Source organism: Nyctibius grandis, chromosome 16 (genome assembly GCF_013368605.1).
Source record: "Nyctibius grandis isolate bNycGra1 chromosome 16, bNycGra1.pri, whole genome shotgun sequence".
Taxonomy (NCBI): domain Eukaryota; kingdom Metazoa; phylum Chordata; class Aves; order Nyctibiiformes; family Nyctibiidae; genus Nyctibius; species Nyctibius grandis.
The window spans coordinates 3,135,506-3,151,004 of record NC_090673.1 but is presented as its reverse complement, the minus strand read 5'-3'; the positions used below and the strand labels follow the sequence as shown (position 1 = coordinate 3,151,004).

At 58.7% G+C, this 15,499-nt stretch overlaps 1 protein-coding gene across 1 annotated transcript; it reads right to left on the bottom strand.

The window, feature by feature from the left end:
- Positions 1-710: 710 nt before the first annotated feature.
- DIPK1B (divergent protein kinase domain 1B) lies at positions 711-6,655 on the bottom strand. Its single transcript, XM_068413971.1, has 5 exons — positions 6,584-6,655; positions 4,000-4,134; positions 2,533-2,640; positions 2,188-2,364; positions 711-1,942 (listed from the first exon to the last, which is right to left on the bottom strand). The coding sequence occupies exons 1-5, from the start codon at positions 6,644-6,646 to the stop codon at positions 1,130-1,132; spliced, it is 1,296 nt and encodes a 431-aa protein (XP_068270072.1). The 5' UTR covers positions 6,647-6,655; the 3' UTR covers positions 711-1,129.
- Between the last annotated feature and the right edge of the window lie 8,844 nt (positions 6,656-15,499).

Sequence of the window (15,499 nt, the reverse complement as noted above, 5' to 3'; positions counted from 1 at the left end):
ATACGATTGAACTGGGAGCAGAGCGTGCTCGGGGTAGATAACATAAACTCTTCCCCTCTACCCATCAGCTTAAAAGGTTGCTATAACTGAGCATTTAAAGGAAACATTGTAGTTAGAGACCTGGTAGTATTTACAGAGCCAAACAAACGTCTTGAACCCTGCTGAAAGCTTGCCTGGAAATTCATTTTAATGACGGCAGAAGCACTGGATTATTCTGGTATTAATCTTTAACCTCTGCAGTGCAAGCCCAGCTTAGTTCTAGGGGAATTAAACCAAGAGGTTGGCTTACCCCTGCACTGAGTGTTGTGGGAAGTTAACCCGTGGAGCACATAGGGTAACCGGTCAGGATTGTTCATGTTTAGCCCTTCTCCTTTACGCTAATCTCAGCCTTAGATGCTTCCAAAGCCAACACGTGCGAGGGAAGGGCCTGTGCTGCCCATTTCGACTGTGGGCAGGAGCCTCACACAAGCCGTTGCTTCACTGTCTGGGGTCAGGCACTTTAAAAAAGGAATGAAAGAATTGCCAGGGTTCTCCGCTGTGGAAAAGACAGCTTATCTGCTTCCTCCCATACAGCTGGATCTGGTGGCGGGTGACTCAGACACTTACGGAGAGACTTTTGAATAGGAAAATCTACCTTTTTCCTCCTTTTTAGCTCACAAGAAAGCTGGTGCTTAAAAGGCTGCTGTTCCGCTATTGATGTACGGGTGTGATTCACGTAAAAGCTATTTATTTACATCAGAGACGTTCATCAAAAGGTGTGACAAGTACAGCATGAATGATTCATTCTCATCTCGCGGCGCTGCTTTCCTGTTAATCAAGGAGCAGTTAGATGTGCCCAGCTGGGCTCCACTTCCCTACCCCTTTCCGTGTCATCTTCTTCCCCACCCCAGCCTGCTCAGCCCGGCTCCTGGTGTCCCGTCTCCGCAGCACGCTCTTGCCGACCATGTCGATGATCCTGCTGGGCGGTGGAAGTCACGATGTTGGTTTTCCATGAAGGAGAAGGGGCTGCAGCTATGCTGAACTCCCTGTGTAGGGTGTATTTTTCCTGTGGGGGAGACGATGGAGAAACAGGCCTTCAGCCCTTGCCTGGACTTCACTCCAAGATTGCAGCTATTCTGTGCTTCCCCCTTTAGGAATATTTGGTGTTTGAAATCTTCTTCCAGAGCAAGGTCTTGAGGTTGTTCAGCACGAGGGAGTGGTGCACTTCCATCTGGCTGGCCAGGCCACTGAGGGTCATGCAAGTTCGGAGCTGCTTCTGCAGCTCTTCTTTCAGCTCCAGCGGTGCTCCGTACAGCAGGTAGTCCTGCAGCAACCCGCAGACCTTCGCCAGGTTGGGCTGCACCACGTCGCTTTTGCACTGCTTCATGAGTTTGTCGCACGTCGCCATACAGTCCTTCCCGTAGGTGCAGTCCACGTTCTGCTCACAGTGACGTCCCTTGAGGAAACCTCTGATTGTCATCTCCGTTGCCACCTTCCTCAGGTTGACCATTTTGAAGTCGTATTTGTCGTTGTAGCCCACGTTCTTAAAGCTGGTCTCGCAGATGTAGAAGTTCCCGTAGGTCCCGTGGAATATCTCCTCCACGAACTCCAGAAGGCCGATGGCGATCTTTGCCCGCCGGGGCCACGCTGGTGCGAACCACTGGTGGATGATTTGGTGGACAACTGAAGGCAGCAGCGACTGGAGGAAGGGGGGGACATCCACTCCGTAGAGGGAGGTGTGGGGGATCTTCTCAGTGACGTAGAGGTCCCCGCAGTACCCCAGCAGTTTGGAAGTGTGCTCTTTCTCATGCAAGGAGAGCATGAGCAGAAACTCGTTGAGCTGGAGTAGTGCCCAGATGGATTTGGCCTCTGCTAAAGACACTTTCCCATCCCGGTTCACATCTGCCATGGTGATGATCCGGCTCACCAAGGCTGCGAGAGAAGGCTGATCTCCCAGGTTGGACTGCGAACAGAACAAGAAGTGGCATCAGACCCTTGCGGGTCTCTGTGTTCAGGCTTCATGTCACAAAACTGAACTGGGGAAGCAAAGAACTGAGCTTGGGGGAGGAGCAAACAGCCTCCTCAAGCAAATTCGGTGCCATGCCAGAGCGTACGGTTGGATGGATTCAGCTCCAGCAGAATTTTACCAGCCTCAGGGCTGCTCTAGACCCAGCTGAGCCCAAGCTCAGAGTGACCCTCTGCACTGACCTTTAGGAAGTTCAGGAGCATTTCTTTGAACTCATCCATTGATGTCCCTCGTGTTGGTTTGTCAAAGAGGACCACGTCCCTCCTGGGCACAGAATCTGGGTGGCTGTCTGCCTTCAAGGCTTCTTCGATGCCGCATTTGATGATCACCTCCGTCTCCCTCCAGAGCCCACTGTAAACCTACAGCAAAGGAGAGGGGAGACAGCGGAGACAGGAGGAAAACACCAGCAAGTGCAGAGAACTGGTTTCTTGTTCGGTTCAGGACGGGTACCAGGGATGGGGTGAGGAGGACATTTCCCAAGGGTGATGCTTGTGGTGTGGTGGTTTCCCCGGAGGGCAGAGACCTACCTGCTGGGTGGGAGAGGAGGAGAGGCAGCGCTGGAAGAGGAGGCTGCGCTCCTCACACAGGTCTTTGCACGTGGAGCCAGAAATGATTCCTTTCTTGTACTGGTCACACTGGGGAGGGGAGGGAAGAGAGAGGAGCTCAGCGGGGGCAGCTCCTCGTCTGCCCGAAGAAGTCTGACGGATCCGGGCTCGGTCCCACAGCCTGTGATCTGGGGCACCCCAAGCACATGAGCTGGGGACATGTGAGCACCTCCCACCACCCGTGCTGCTGGAAGGACCGAGGGGGTTTGCCCCTGGGTGCTCCTGTTGCAAACCCAGGGGGTTAGGGGTGGGCTGGAGCCGGGTGGGAGGAGAGGGCAGCGTGGAGCTGGGCGAGGATGAGGATGCCGGGCTCAGGGTGCTCAGCAGAGCAGGGCTGGCCCTGGTGCAGGCGGTGGCAGGGACAGGGACAGACAGGGGCTCTGATCCCCAAGCAGGGCGGCTGGGACAGGAGCTGGAGGGATCCCCGGGCAGCAGAGGCAGCAGCTCTGCAGCTTCACAGCGAGGGCACAACAGCCTCAGGGCTGGAAATAGGAGCTGCAGAATTTCACTACAGCTTTCCCCTCTTTTTTTTTGCCCCGATGTGGACAGGAATTAACCCTTAGACCTGCTCACAGGGAACACGGCATCTTAAACCCCGAGCTCCGAGCAGGAATTAGCGCCTGAGACCCCGTGGTCAGAGCCATGCAGAAAATCAAATTAAACGATCGTCGCTGTTGTTATGGCAATTCCTGCCTCCTCCTCTGCTGAAGGATTGATGAACGAGGCGTTTGCAGCCAGAGCCTGCCATCCCCCTCCTTGCCCGGGCTGGGCAGGCGACCTGCCCCCCTGCCACGGGGCACACACGGCAGCGCTGGGGGGGCCCTGCTTGGCTGCCAGCCCCGGGGAGGCTGTGGGGAGCGGGCTGTACCCCCCTGCAAACCCCAGGCAGGGGCAAAACAACGTGGGACCTTGGCATCTGCTCTTTGTGCAAGCTGGTGCTTTCTCTAGGGCATACCAGTAGTTACAGGGAGGTACCCACCGACTCGCTGCCCCCCTTTTTTCCCTGCCTCTGCGGAGCTCGGGGGGGCTGGCACAACGCCCTCCCTGCCCGCAGGTCCCGCTCGCTGCCCTGACGTTGCAACTTCATCTCCACAGACATTAATCTGCCCGTGTCTGCCCTGGCCTGCTTCCCTCTGACATCTCATTAAATTGCTTCCCCGTCGCCCTGGCAGGATAAGGTCACCTCTCCCGCTCCGAGCTCCGCGTGATGCCGGGGATGGTGCTGGGGGAGCAGCTGCCAGCAGGGCTCCTCGGCCCAGCTTTGTGCAGGATGCTGCCCCGGCGCTGCCCGCAAAGCACCGCACACGGGCTGGACACGGGGCTCCCGCAGCCCCGCTCAGCCCCAAACCGGGACCAGCGTGGCCACGGGGGCTGCTGGCCACCACTCACGATTATCATCCGGCAGACGTGGCCGCGGCAGAGCTCGGAGTAGGACGAGTAATGCATGTATGCCACCCAGCTGCCCACGAAGATGCCCAGCCACACCACCAGCAGGTATTTCACCTTGATGCCCGGGAGGCGGCTCTGGAAGGAAAAGAAAATGCTGGTGAAGGCCGGGGCTCTGCACAGGTCAGCGGTGGCTGGACAAGGACGACTTCTTCTATCCAAACCAACCTGAGCGTTGGTGAAACCTTCAGCCTTTTTTATATATATTCACCAGCCTATTATGCAACTCTTGCTGCAAGTAGGTCACTTAAAATTCCCTAAAAGCAGGGAGATTACAGCGCTGGGCTGCCAGGAGGCGGCTGCCGAGCATCCCCGTCGCCGGGAGCTGTCGCTGCGTACTCCCGCTCTCCTGCCAAGGGCAGAGCCTGCTGCCCGATGCCACCCCGGGGCTCACCGTCGGGGCTGCGAGAGGCTCTGCTCCTGCTCGGGGGGACCATTTGCAGAAGACCCCCCCTTGCAAAGCCCCACGGGCACGGGAGGCCGCTGCTGTCAGCTCCCGCGTGGGAGCGGGCGAGTAACAAACCTGGAAGCGCGTGGATAATAGTCCGTGCAAGGGGCTCGGAGGCTCGCAGCGTGATTTTCTTTTCCTGGCTTCATTTCTTCCCCTCTGACCCTGCACCAGCAGCGCTGCTGCCATCCGGCCTCCCCGCAGGACAGGTTGTTTACCTGACCCAAATGACACAGCGCAGATCCCCAGCGGCTCCCAAGGGCAGGGCATTAATCCTCGCACCAAACACCCCATTCCCTCCGGTTCCTATAGGTAATTCCTGCATCACGCCAGGCCAAGATAGCCCCTGGCCAATGGCCACCTCCAAACCCTCCTCTCTCCTCGCACCACAGCAGCCAGTGAGACCACGACCTGCTGCCGGGACAGGGCTGGATCTGAGCGGACGCAGCAACATTAGAGCCTGCCAGGGATCCTCGCTGGGGTCTTGTACCCCAAAACCACTCCCACCGCCCAGATACCTCCTCCCTGGCCCCTTGCCGAGCGCTGTGAGGCTCTGCCCCGCGGCAGTAACCGGAGGCGAGGGTGAAAGCAGGCAGGTCTGCCTCGAGATTGTGACATCTCGCATGGTAATTGGAAATGCCAGCGTGTGGAGCGGGCCGCGATGGCCAGTTTGCCTGGTGAGCAACGGCACCGCTCGGTAACGCCCGTTAAAGAGACCCCGACCACCAGACACCCACCGCTGCGGCCAGCGAGAGCCTCCCCAGCGCAGCAGCCCCCCAAAAACCTCCCAGCCGTGGCAACGTGGCCCATCAGGCCACCTGCCCTCAGCACAGGGGCCCTTTCCATGGTCTGCCCACTAGAGACACGTCTTGGGACAGCAAAGCCCTGGAATGGCCAAAATGACCCTTTTTGCTTATTCAGACCTAGAATCCATCACGCTCCCAGGGCAGAAGGGGGGTCGGGACTGCGACCCGAGCACAGCATGGGGACGTGGCTGCATCGTCCCCTAAACAGTGGAAAGAACCGTGGAGGTGGGGGATGCATTGCAATGAGAGTTCCACTGGTGGTATTTTGGGCCTGGAATTGACTTTGGGCCGGAGCTGTTCAAAGGCAAAATGGATGAATGCAGCATCACAAAATCCTGCTCCATTCCAGTTGTTCCCCTGTAGCACCCTGGGAACACGGGGGGTTGTTTCACGGTGGGTTCCGGCAGTGGGGACCGTGCCAGGGCTGGCGTGGTCCCCGGGGCAGCTTGGCGTGGCTGTCACCCCTTCCCACGGGCAATCCCAGTGCAAGGGCTCCCCCAGCTCCCACCCACCCTCGCTCTGCACCCAGCTTCCCCCTCCCCGCCAGCCCCAGTCCCCAGCCCCTGCCCACTGCCGCGGCAGTGGGAGCCGAGCCACAGCACCCACCCAGCTCTCGGCTGTCCTGGGGACCCACAGACCCACCCCTCTAAACGCTCCCCTGGGCCGTGCAGCCCTTCCTGCACCCGGTGAGCCCGGGGCTTTGCCCCAGCTCTGCATCCACCTCCTCTGCCCACCAGATACCCCCTCCCGTATCCCTTCTTCTCCCCTCCAGCGCGATAACCTCCCCGGTCCAGGACCTTCACCGGAGTCAGGGTTTCTCATCGCATGGCTGCAGAGAAAACACCCAGGCCAGCATCCCCGGCCCCACCACCGCCGGGTCCCCGGCCGCCCCCGGCAGCTCAGGGATGGGAAGGGCTGGGGGGGGGAATAAAAGAAAGAAAGAGAAGGAAGGAGCCGTCCCTGCCCTGCGCTGCTGCATCGCCGCCTCCAGCCACCGGCGCGGGCTGACGGATGCGCTGCCCCGGTGCTTCCCGGTGCGGCTCCCCTGGCACGGCGCAGCGCAGCACGGTCGGACCGGGTCCCCCCGGTGCCGGTCCAGCTCCCGCCGGTACCGGTCCCCGGCTCCCCAGCCCTCTGCACCGGCAGCACGGGGACGGCGGCGGAGCGTCCCTTTGTGCACGACCGGTGCCGGGATGCGGAGATGGGCATCACCGAGCCCCCCTCGCTCGGCCCGGTGCATCCCCCCCCTGCCCCGGCGCGTCCCCCCCGGTACCTGCAGGCCCTTGGAGAGGGGGCAGAACAGCACCAGATGCACCAGCCGCCGGATCCTCCGCATGCTGCGGGCGCCCCGCGGCCGCGGGCCTCAGGCTCCGGGGGGCATGGCCAGGGCGGCCGCGGCCCCCGGGGGTCGGGGGGGGGGGGGGGGCCGGGCTTGGGGGGTCCCGCGCCGCGCCGCCCGCCTGCACCGCCGCAACGCTCGGCCCGGCCCGGCCCGGCGGGGCTCAGCGCGGCTCCGCCCGGCTCGGCTCGGCGCGGGGAGGGGAGGGGCGGTGCACGCAGCTCCGCCGCAGCCCGGGGAGGGGGGGGGCTGCCGCCCGGCACGGCTCGGCCCGGCTTGGCACGGCACGGCTCGGCACAGCACAGCTCGGCTCGGCCCCGCGGGGGTCGCACCGACCTCCGGTCAACTCAACCCCAAGGCTGGGGAACGCGGGGGGCTGCGGTGCACCCAGGCAAGCTGGAGCGAGGGGGAGAGACACCCAAAAATATGATGGGAAATGGTCTGGGAGAGTCGGTCACGAGGCCATCGTTGAAATAATTCCTTGCTCGCTCTTAGTAACTCCTCAGATTATCCATTTGTCCCCTTTTCGTGGTTCAAATTGCTTCCATTTGAATCTGGCTCAAAATGACCTTTGAAAACAAGCTGGTGGCTTCGTACCCAGTGGTTCCTCCTCGGTGTCAAGCCTCGGGTGCTCGGGCATAACTAGGCAGAACCCTGCACTGGCCTGATCTGATCAGCGGTGATCAATAACGAGCATTACAACAAAACCAAACCAAACCACCCCAAATCTTCCAGCTTGCCTGCTGCCTTCTTTTAACGTCGAGGAGATCCCTGCTGCTCTCATGCCGTGCCAAGCCAGCGCTGTGACACTGCCCACGGCGCTGCTTCGGTGACAGGGCCGGGTTCCTGTCACCTCGTCTGCCGCAAGCTCTCGTTCATCCAGGTTTTTACATCCTGCTGGAGCCAGGATGGGTCTCTTGAGCTTACACAGCTTATTTTTAGTTTTAATTAGCCCAGTAAAAGAAAGAGCCTCTGTGATTTTTTTTTTTTATGGTGGGATTGGTAATATGGAAACAGTGGGGACAGGAAGATGCGTTGCTGGGTGCCTGGTAGCTGAGCCTGTGAGGATGAAGAGGGTCCCGGTGCAGCGACACGCTGCTTTCCGTCGCAGCTACAGGGAAACAGCTCTTCTACTCCAGCACCAATAAATTCCTTACTTCCCTCCCAGCCTGAAGATGGTTATTTTCACGCTCGCCTGACCCTTCCTCAGCAGGATTTGCCTCTCACCACCCTCGGTACCGTCTCAGGAGGCTGAACAGTGGCAGGCAGCTTTCCTGCCCTGCCCGCCCCGGGGCCCGCGCCTCCGCCCCGACTCCTGCCTGCTCAGCCTCAACAGGATTAAGCACAGAGATGCCTTTTGGTGTTTGTCCTGCCAGGGCAGCTGCCTGCAGTGCAGTCCCCTCTGTGCCCGTGGCACGATGTCAGTCCTGCTGCCTGGGCTCAGCAGCATCCCGCAAGTGCTGCCCACAAGTGTTGAGCCGCAGCTCCCTGCGCCTTGAGCCCTGATTTCGGGGGCCGAGCGCGGTGCACGCAGGCAGAATGAAACCCTCGTCAGAGACGGGAAACGCCACGCCTGGGCCAAAGCTGAGAGAGGCTTGAAATGCCACGGCTCTCTGCTGCGGGGCTCTGCAACCTTCAGGGTGGATTGTCCAGAGAATCTAATTAGCAATGAGCAGACCTTCCCGAGCTGTAATACACCAAGTAATTAAGTGATTAGTATTGATCGTTGGAATGCCTAATGAGCAGTTATCACTGAATTATTAATTAATCCAATCAAAAGAGTAATAAAAATTCTGCAGGTGTGATTATATCTTACATTCAATGCACAAGGGCAGCGGGATCTCTCCCTGTGGTGCCTGTCTCTCCTTTATATCCCAGGCACGTGGAGAACCTGGCACCGGAGATGCTCACATTGCTGCCCCGCTCCCACAGCCCGGGCTGCCCCTGGGCAGGGGTCTCTCCCCTCCCCAAACCCCCCCGACAGCACCAGGCCGGGCTCCCGGCAGCAGGCAGGCATCCAGAGCCGCTCCGTGTGGCACGGAGGTGGGGAAGGTGGTCCCCCGAGAGCTGTCAGCATCCAGAAGATGCCGAAAGCAGTCGATGCTCATCTCCTCCCCGGGAATCATTCACTTGCTCCCTTGATTAAGTCGCTTCAGTTTCTCCCGGCTCGCTCAGCCCCCGAAAGCCCTGCTAATCTGTGCTAAAACCGCACGCTCACCTCTGATCACTTCCCAGCCACGCCACGGCTCTGCGGGCACGTCCCCAAGAGCGCTGCGCCCTCGGGACACGGGGGCTCTCAGGGCACTCCCAGCCCTGTCAGGGTCATTCGCTGGCCCGTAATATTTACTTTATTACATGATAATGTTATCTGATACTGAATACATTATCTGGCCAGCTAACAGCAAAGTGCAGCCCTGACTTGTGAGCAAGGACCTCCACCCTCCCGTCCATTCGTCCCCTCCAGAGCACCCCCTGCCACCCGCCTTCCTCTTGGTGGGATGTCAGCAGCAGGTGACAACAGGGGACAGCACAGCCCGATGCCATCGCCCACAGTGCCCAGAGCCACTGCGTGGCAGGGGGTTGCAGGACCCAGAACCCAAAGAGGGGCACACGCTGCCCCCTGCCCGTGCTCTCCCCTCCCCGAGCAGCACCGGCAGGATCAGCCCCGTGGCCACGATCCAGAGAGATTCCTGCCCCGGGAGCTGTGATGGCACCCGCCGTTCCCCGGCACTGCCGCAGCCCAGGAGATGACGGATCCAGGCTCTAATGCTCTTTTCTGTGCATCCTTTAAGGATTTGAGGCTGATCGCCCGCGCTTCCTGCGTGGCATCCACAGCTGGCCCCGCGTCAGCTGCCTCTGCCTGCCTGACGGGCCCTGATGGGGCTGAGCGCAGCAGTTATAATTAGAAATGCTAATCAGCTCTTGTGTTTCTGGCTTGACAGCCCCGCCACCTCCAGCACAATCTTCCCTCCAATCTGTCCTGTGCTCGCCCCCTCCGCTTCCTCTCCAATCCCTGCTACTTGTAATTAAGCCCTACAGAATTAGCGGGGGGAGAAAGCTGGGGCGGCTGGGGCTCCTTGTGTGCTTTGGGCAGGCGTGCAGCCCCCGCAGAGCTCCTGGCTTGCTGGGGATGGTTTGGGGGTCTCACCCTCCACTCACCACCAGCCCCCTGGGCTGGAGATACCCCAGGGACACCTCTGCCCTTCACCAAGAGCCCCACTGAGCTGTGAGGCAGCAGAGGGGCAGCCCAAGGGCTCTGCTGCAGGCAGTGCTGGGGTTAAAGGCAAAGGGTGGTGGCTGTGGCCAGGAGCCCTGCGGCTCTGCCAGCCCAGCAGCTCTGGAAGGGGAGCAGCTCTCATTAGGATTTCTGTCATGTGCCAACCGCCGGCTCTTCCCAGCAGAGGAGGAAAAGGAGCTTGCAAAGGAGCACAGACAAGAAGGCTGAGCAAGCAGATCCCTGCACAGGCTTAGCTGGTTACGGAGTTATTCATCATCATGGCTTGTGCCACGAGACACAACCCAGGGGATTCCTCTCTTTCCGTGCCCGCAGACAGCCCCTGCCAGCCCCCAGCCCCTCCTCACGGCTGCCCACCCTGACCCACAGCCCTCCTGCTGCTGCGAGAGCCAGGACACAGCTTTCTCCACGGGCATTTGGCTCCCCAAGTCGGGCTTGGCCGGGGGCTGTTCCTCAGAAGCAGGCACAGGGCTCAGCTGGCCACGGAGGAGACAGAGGTGTGCAGGCGGGATGAGCAGCCCCGCGGTGTGCGGACACACACAGCCCAGCGTGCTCAGACAGGGATGGTGCTGGCTCGCAGCTCCTCTGCCCAGCAAACAAGAGCTGGTGGCAGCACAGCGTGGCACAGGCCAGGCAGGGGCTGGTGGTCTCTTGCCCTGTGAGTGCTGGGCACTCACAGACATCCCTGCAGCCTCCTGGGGTCATGCCCAGCGTGCTGGTGTGTTAACAAGGGGCTGGGGTCTCCCAGACGATTTCAGAGCCGCATCGAGTAACCCATGGCATTGGTACAGCGGCATTGGTACAATTGGTGCAGCCTCTCACAGCACGGGCTGGTGGTGGGCACAAGGGAAGGAGCAAAGAGCTTCCCCCTCCTCCCCACACACCGAGCACCGCGATTGCTGGAGAAAGGGAAATAGGAGAAACAAGGAGGTATCACAAAAAGGGAGCCAGGAGGGACGAGGCATGGTGGCTCTGATGGTGATGGACTCATGGAAAGGCCCCGGCAGCACAGGCAGCTGAATGGGAAAGCTCCAGGGACAAGTTGGACTGGATTTGTCATGACAAATTGACTCCCTCCAGTGCTGCGGTCCAGGTTTCACGCATCGCGTGAGCGGGGTCTCGAGCATCCAGGAATTAATGAGGGGCTGACCCTGTCTGCGCAGCCACTTGAGTTTTTCCAGCGCAGACAGCTGGCTTAAGAGGCCCCTTTATCCTTTACATATCAGATCAATCGGGGTAGTTATAATCTAGTCCTTGTGAAAGCTCGGAGCAGCCTTTGCTGCCCAGCTAGCTCAAGGGGAAAAAAAGCAAGCAAGAGGGAGAGGTCATGATGAACTATTGATTGAGCAGCCAGCGGTGCTGCTCCCAGAGATGGCTTTTGCAGGGAGCTCACCCGGGACAGTTTGCCTTGGTATCTCTTGCTAACACTGCTCCATTGATCTTCCATGACAGGCAGCAACGACAAGATTTTTTTAGCTGGAGTCATTAAGAGGCATTAATCAATAACAGGGGAAACAGAGAGAGAGAAACTGTTTGTTTCATGGAGACATATTCCCTGTGTGGATTTTAGCCTGCTGTTTTATTTCCAGCAGCCAGGGAGGCCTGCCAGGAAAAGAATTCACCTTGTGCTGGACTCTGGCACTTGGAGGAGATCCTGAGCTGGTTGCAACACGCTGGCAGCTCCAGCCAGGCTGTGCGATGAGAGGGGACCAGCTGGGGAAGTCATGGCATCCGATTCCAGGTACCCCAGCATCTTACCCCCCACCCCAAATCACCCAGACCCTCTGTTCCCATGCAAATACCCCAGGAAGAGCTGGGTACTGATTTCATACGCTTGAAGTACTGGGTACCAATTTCACACGTCCAAAGTGCTGGGTACTGGTCTCACGTTGTGCTCCTGCTAAATCCAGGCACCACCTGGCAGCAGTGCGATGGGTCCCGGCAGCTTGCTCAGCGATCCAGCCCTGCCTTTGAGCTCAGCCCCTGCCCGGTGGCTCGGCCCGTGGGGCTGTTGCTGTAGGCAAGACTTGTAGGCAAGTTCATTCCTGTGGCAAGACTGGAGTTGTCTGCAAGAGAAACGGTCTTTGTTCTCAAAGCACCCCAGGCGGCACCGCTCCCTCCTTCCCTGCCCCAACGGTGCCAGTACATTTCCATCGCTCTGTGGTGGCAACACCCATTTGTCTGCTCCGAGCAGCTCCTGTGCTCAGCCCCAGCAAGTGTCAGCACAGATGCTGGAGCCCATTTGCCCTTGGAGAGCCGGAGGAGAGGGCTGGAGATGTGCTCAGGAGCGGGAGGACGGGATCGCCTTCACAGGTGACTGCAAAGGGAGGCGGTGGTACCGGCCACACCGAGCAGTGGGTGCTGCTGCAGGCAGAGCAACCCATGGCCCTGGGGCAAGCTCGGGCTGTGGAGGTGCCGGTGGCTCCCATGTAGGCGGAGAGGAATAGCCTGTGACGCAGAAGCTGAGCTGATGTTTAATTGCACTTGTGAACTCAGCCCAAGGGCCCTTCAGTACCACTCAGTCCCAGGGCGCTGGCACACCCTGTGGCACGGTGCCGGCGGGTCTGGCAACCAGTGACACCACGCTCAGCAAGCTGTGGGAGCACGAGGAGAGAGCACGGCTCCTGCTAACAGGGCCTGCACTGAGCAGGTACCGAGTGATGCTCCAGAGTAAGGGATATGCCCTTTTGGAGGCAGGGATGGAGATCCCGACGGAGATCAGCTCCCCTTTCCTCTCTGGTGTACATCTTGCCTCAGCTCCCAAAGCCCCAGTCTCCTGCTGCTCCAGCTCTCACGAGCCACTGCGCAGTGGTAATTACTGCAGCTCCCTGGGGAAACGGGATCTTCGTCTTTGCTGTAATTACAGCTACACGTCCACAGCAAAGGGATCAAAAGGAGGAGGAGGGGAGGGGAAGAGGAGCTTGCTGTGTCCGAAGAGGGTTGCACCGCTGGTGCACGCAGCAGGCACACGCTGGCCGTAAGCACCCGACAGAGTCACAGCCCTGAAAGAACACACACACACAGAGCTCAGCACCATCACTTGACTCCAGCCCAGATGGGGCAAGTTATACTGCTGCTGGCTGGGAGTTGCCTGAGATGAGAGACTCTGACGTGGGAGATAGAGCAAACCCCTCTTCAGCCCCAGGTTGCCCATCAGAAGAAGGTCTTGGCTAATGGCTTTGCCTGCCCTGTTCAGTCCATCAGCCTCCAAGTCAACCACCCAGCACCTTCCACCAGCACAAAATCCATTACAAACAATTTGATTTCCTTTATTTACACCTGGCATTTGGGAAAAAGCCTAATCCTATTGCAAGTGGGGGGGGAAAGAAGTAATTCCAGTTTTACAGCCTTGGGCCCGGAGGAGCTCGAGCGCTGCAGCCAGACGAGATGGTGTTTCCAAGGCTGTCTCCTCTGCTTGGTAGCTCTCCTTTTACTCAGAGCCTCACCTGGGGCGGAAGGTGTGATGTCTTGCAGAGAACATCAGCTGCAGGAGGATTTCCAGCCTGGATATACAAATGCAAGTGCAATAGTAAGACCTTGCAGCCTCATATTTTTGCTGTCTCCTGTTTCTGGCACAGTCTGCCAGGAGAAAAAAAAAACAAAACAGTGTTGGGGGGCATGGTGGGGTGTAAGCCCCAGCAGTAATCCTTGGCTGGTGTGCACTGACCCTGCGAACACGGATGTCCAGCCTCCCTCCAGCCAGAAGAGCAGCGCCCTGGCACTCAGTGGGGCTGTGCTCCTCATGCGGATACGCATCATGCCAAACCAGCCTTGTATCTTACGTGGGTTTAAATAATTGGTTGAGTTTTTCAAGGCGGAGGTAAGACAAGCTCAGAGAAATCAGGTCTTTAAAAAGTACAGCTGCGAAATGGGTTTAGGTGTGTGAGGAGCAGCAGGGCTGGGTGTCCTGAGGCACCTGTGGAGCTCGGGGATGTTTCCTGCGGGGCTGGCAGGGGCTGTGCAGGACCTGAAACCTGCCACGTGCTCAGTCCCTGAAGAGTGGGACCATAAAACCACAGTTGGCTGGAGTGAACATCCGAGCAGATAACACAGTTACTTTCTCAATAGAGTTATTTGTAGGTGAGTAAAGATTACAGGAAGGAAGGCTCTGATTATCTAGTACACTTCTGCAATATGTTTCTCTCTTAATTGCGTGTTCCCAGAGTCAAGCTCCCTCAGGCTCTTTCTCTTTCCAGTGACCAGTGGAGGCTGTGCAGGCAGAACCCCGGCACCACAGCGATTTAGCAATGTCATGCTTCTGGTTTTTGTGCCACCCTGTCGCTACGTGGTCCTGCAGGTAACTGCAGCGCTCCCATTCACACCGTGCTAAGTCAACAGCCCGGTTCCTCCCCAAGTGTTTACGTTGTTGTCACGAGAGTGCTGACGTGTTACTACCTACAAGCACAGCGACTAAAGGGACTGTGACCATGGGGCAGCAGGAGCCAATGCAGCAGCTGGGGGTCAGTCTGAAGCTCTGCCCGTGCAAGCGTGGGCTCTGCCATTGGCTTCCACGCCACCCACACGAGGAGCAGCAGGAGGGCTTCACCTCCCGTGCACTCCTGCTCTTTTAGGCTGAAACAAGTGAGATGGAAACGGGATTCACCCACATCCTTTGCACAATCTGCTCTTAGCCACCGTCCTTGCCTTGCCGGCCCTCCTGTGCACAGCAGCAGATACAGCACAGCCCAGGCTTGTTTTAGGTGCCCTGAGCTGCACAGAGGTGAGAGGTGAGACTCAGTGTCTCCAGGCTCCAAGACATCTCCCAAAGCCAGCTGCTAGTTGAGACAGGTCAAGAGGGAAGAGGATGGATCAGCAGGTGGATGGATGGATGGATGGGTGGGTGGGTGGATGGATGTACTGACAGAGGTCTGGAAGCAGTTAGATCAGATGCATGGATCACCTTACCATCCCCAAGTCCCTGACAATCGAGGCTGATTGCAGCACCTAGCAGCAGCGGTTGCTGTCTAGGAGCTTGTGCAACCCGGGGCTTCGTGCTGCCCACGCTACCAGCCCTTCCTGGGAGGGCTCACAAGCCACTCACATGCATGCCTTGACATGGCCAAGAACAAAGCTGGGCTGGTCGCTTCCTCCTCCCCCTGCTTTTAATGTCACCAAACCCAGCTGCTGCTTTCAGCACACGTCCCTCGGCAGGAGCGAAGAGAAGCAGGCTGCCAGGCAGAGCTGCCAAAGACACCACGGGAAGTCAAGGGCAGACGCGCGGTGAGGCAGCGGGGAGCAAGACACCGCTCTGCAGACAGACCCAGCCCTGCTTCGGCACAGCCTGCGCCCACCTGCCTGGCCTCCAGCCTCCCGCTGCTCTACAACCAGCTCAGCACTGCACGGTGATGCCAGGCGATGGACACGTCTCTCCTGCCTTCCTTCCTACCCCGCTGAGCGCTTCCCCTCTCTTCCCTTCTCCGCTCACCTTCTCCCCACACGCGTGGGAGACCTTCTCCCTGGCTCCATTTCTTTTCCACTCAGAAGCTATTCATCAAAAGTGAGGTCACATGTTGTTACCAAGGGAAGCAATAAAATAAGGCAAATAAAAGATAAAAACCACAGCCAGGTTATTATAAGACATCGGAAAACTAAGGCCAAGGGTAACGCTCTCAGCT

Bases quoted from the DNA above. Each gene is read 5' to 3' on its own strand.
- DIPK1B (XM_068413971.1), bottom strand. From the start codon at position 6,646: ATGCGGAGGATCCGGCGGCTGGTGCATCTGGTGCTGTTCTGCCCCCTC. The intron at 2,365-2,532 runs GTAGGTCTCTGC...CCTTTGCTGTAG, and splicing joins CCTCCTCTCCCACCCAGCAG to GTTTACAGTGGGCTCTGGAG. The intron at 1,943-2,187 runs GTCAGTGCAGAG...TTCTGTTCGCAG, and splicing joins TGCTCCTGAACTTCCTAAAG to TCCAACCTGGGAGATCAGCC.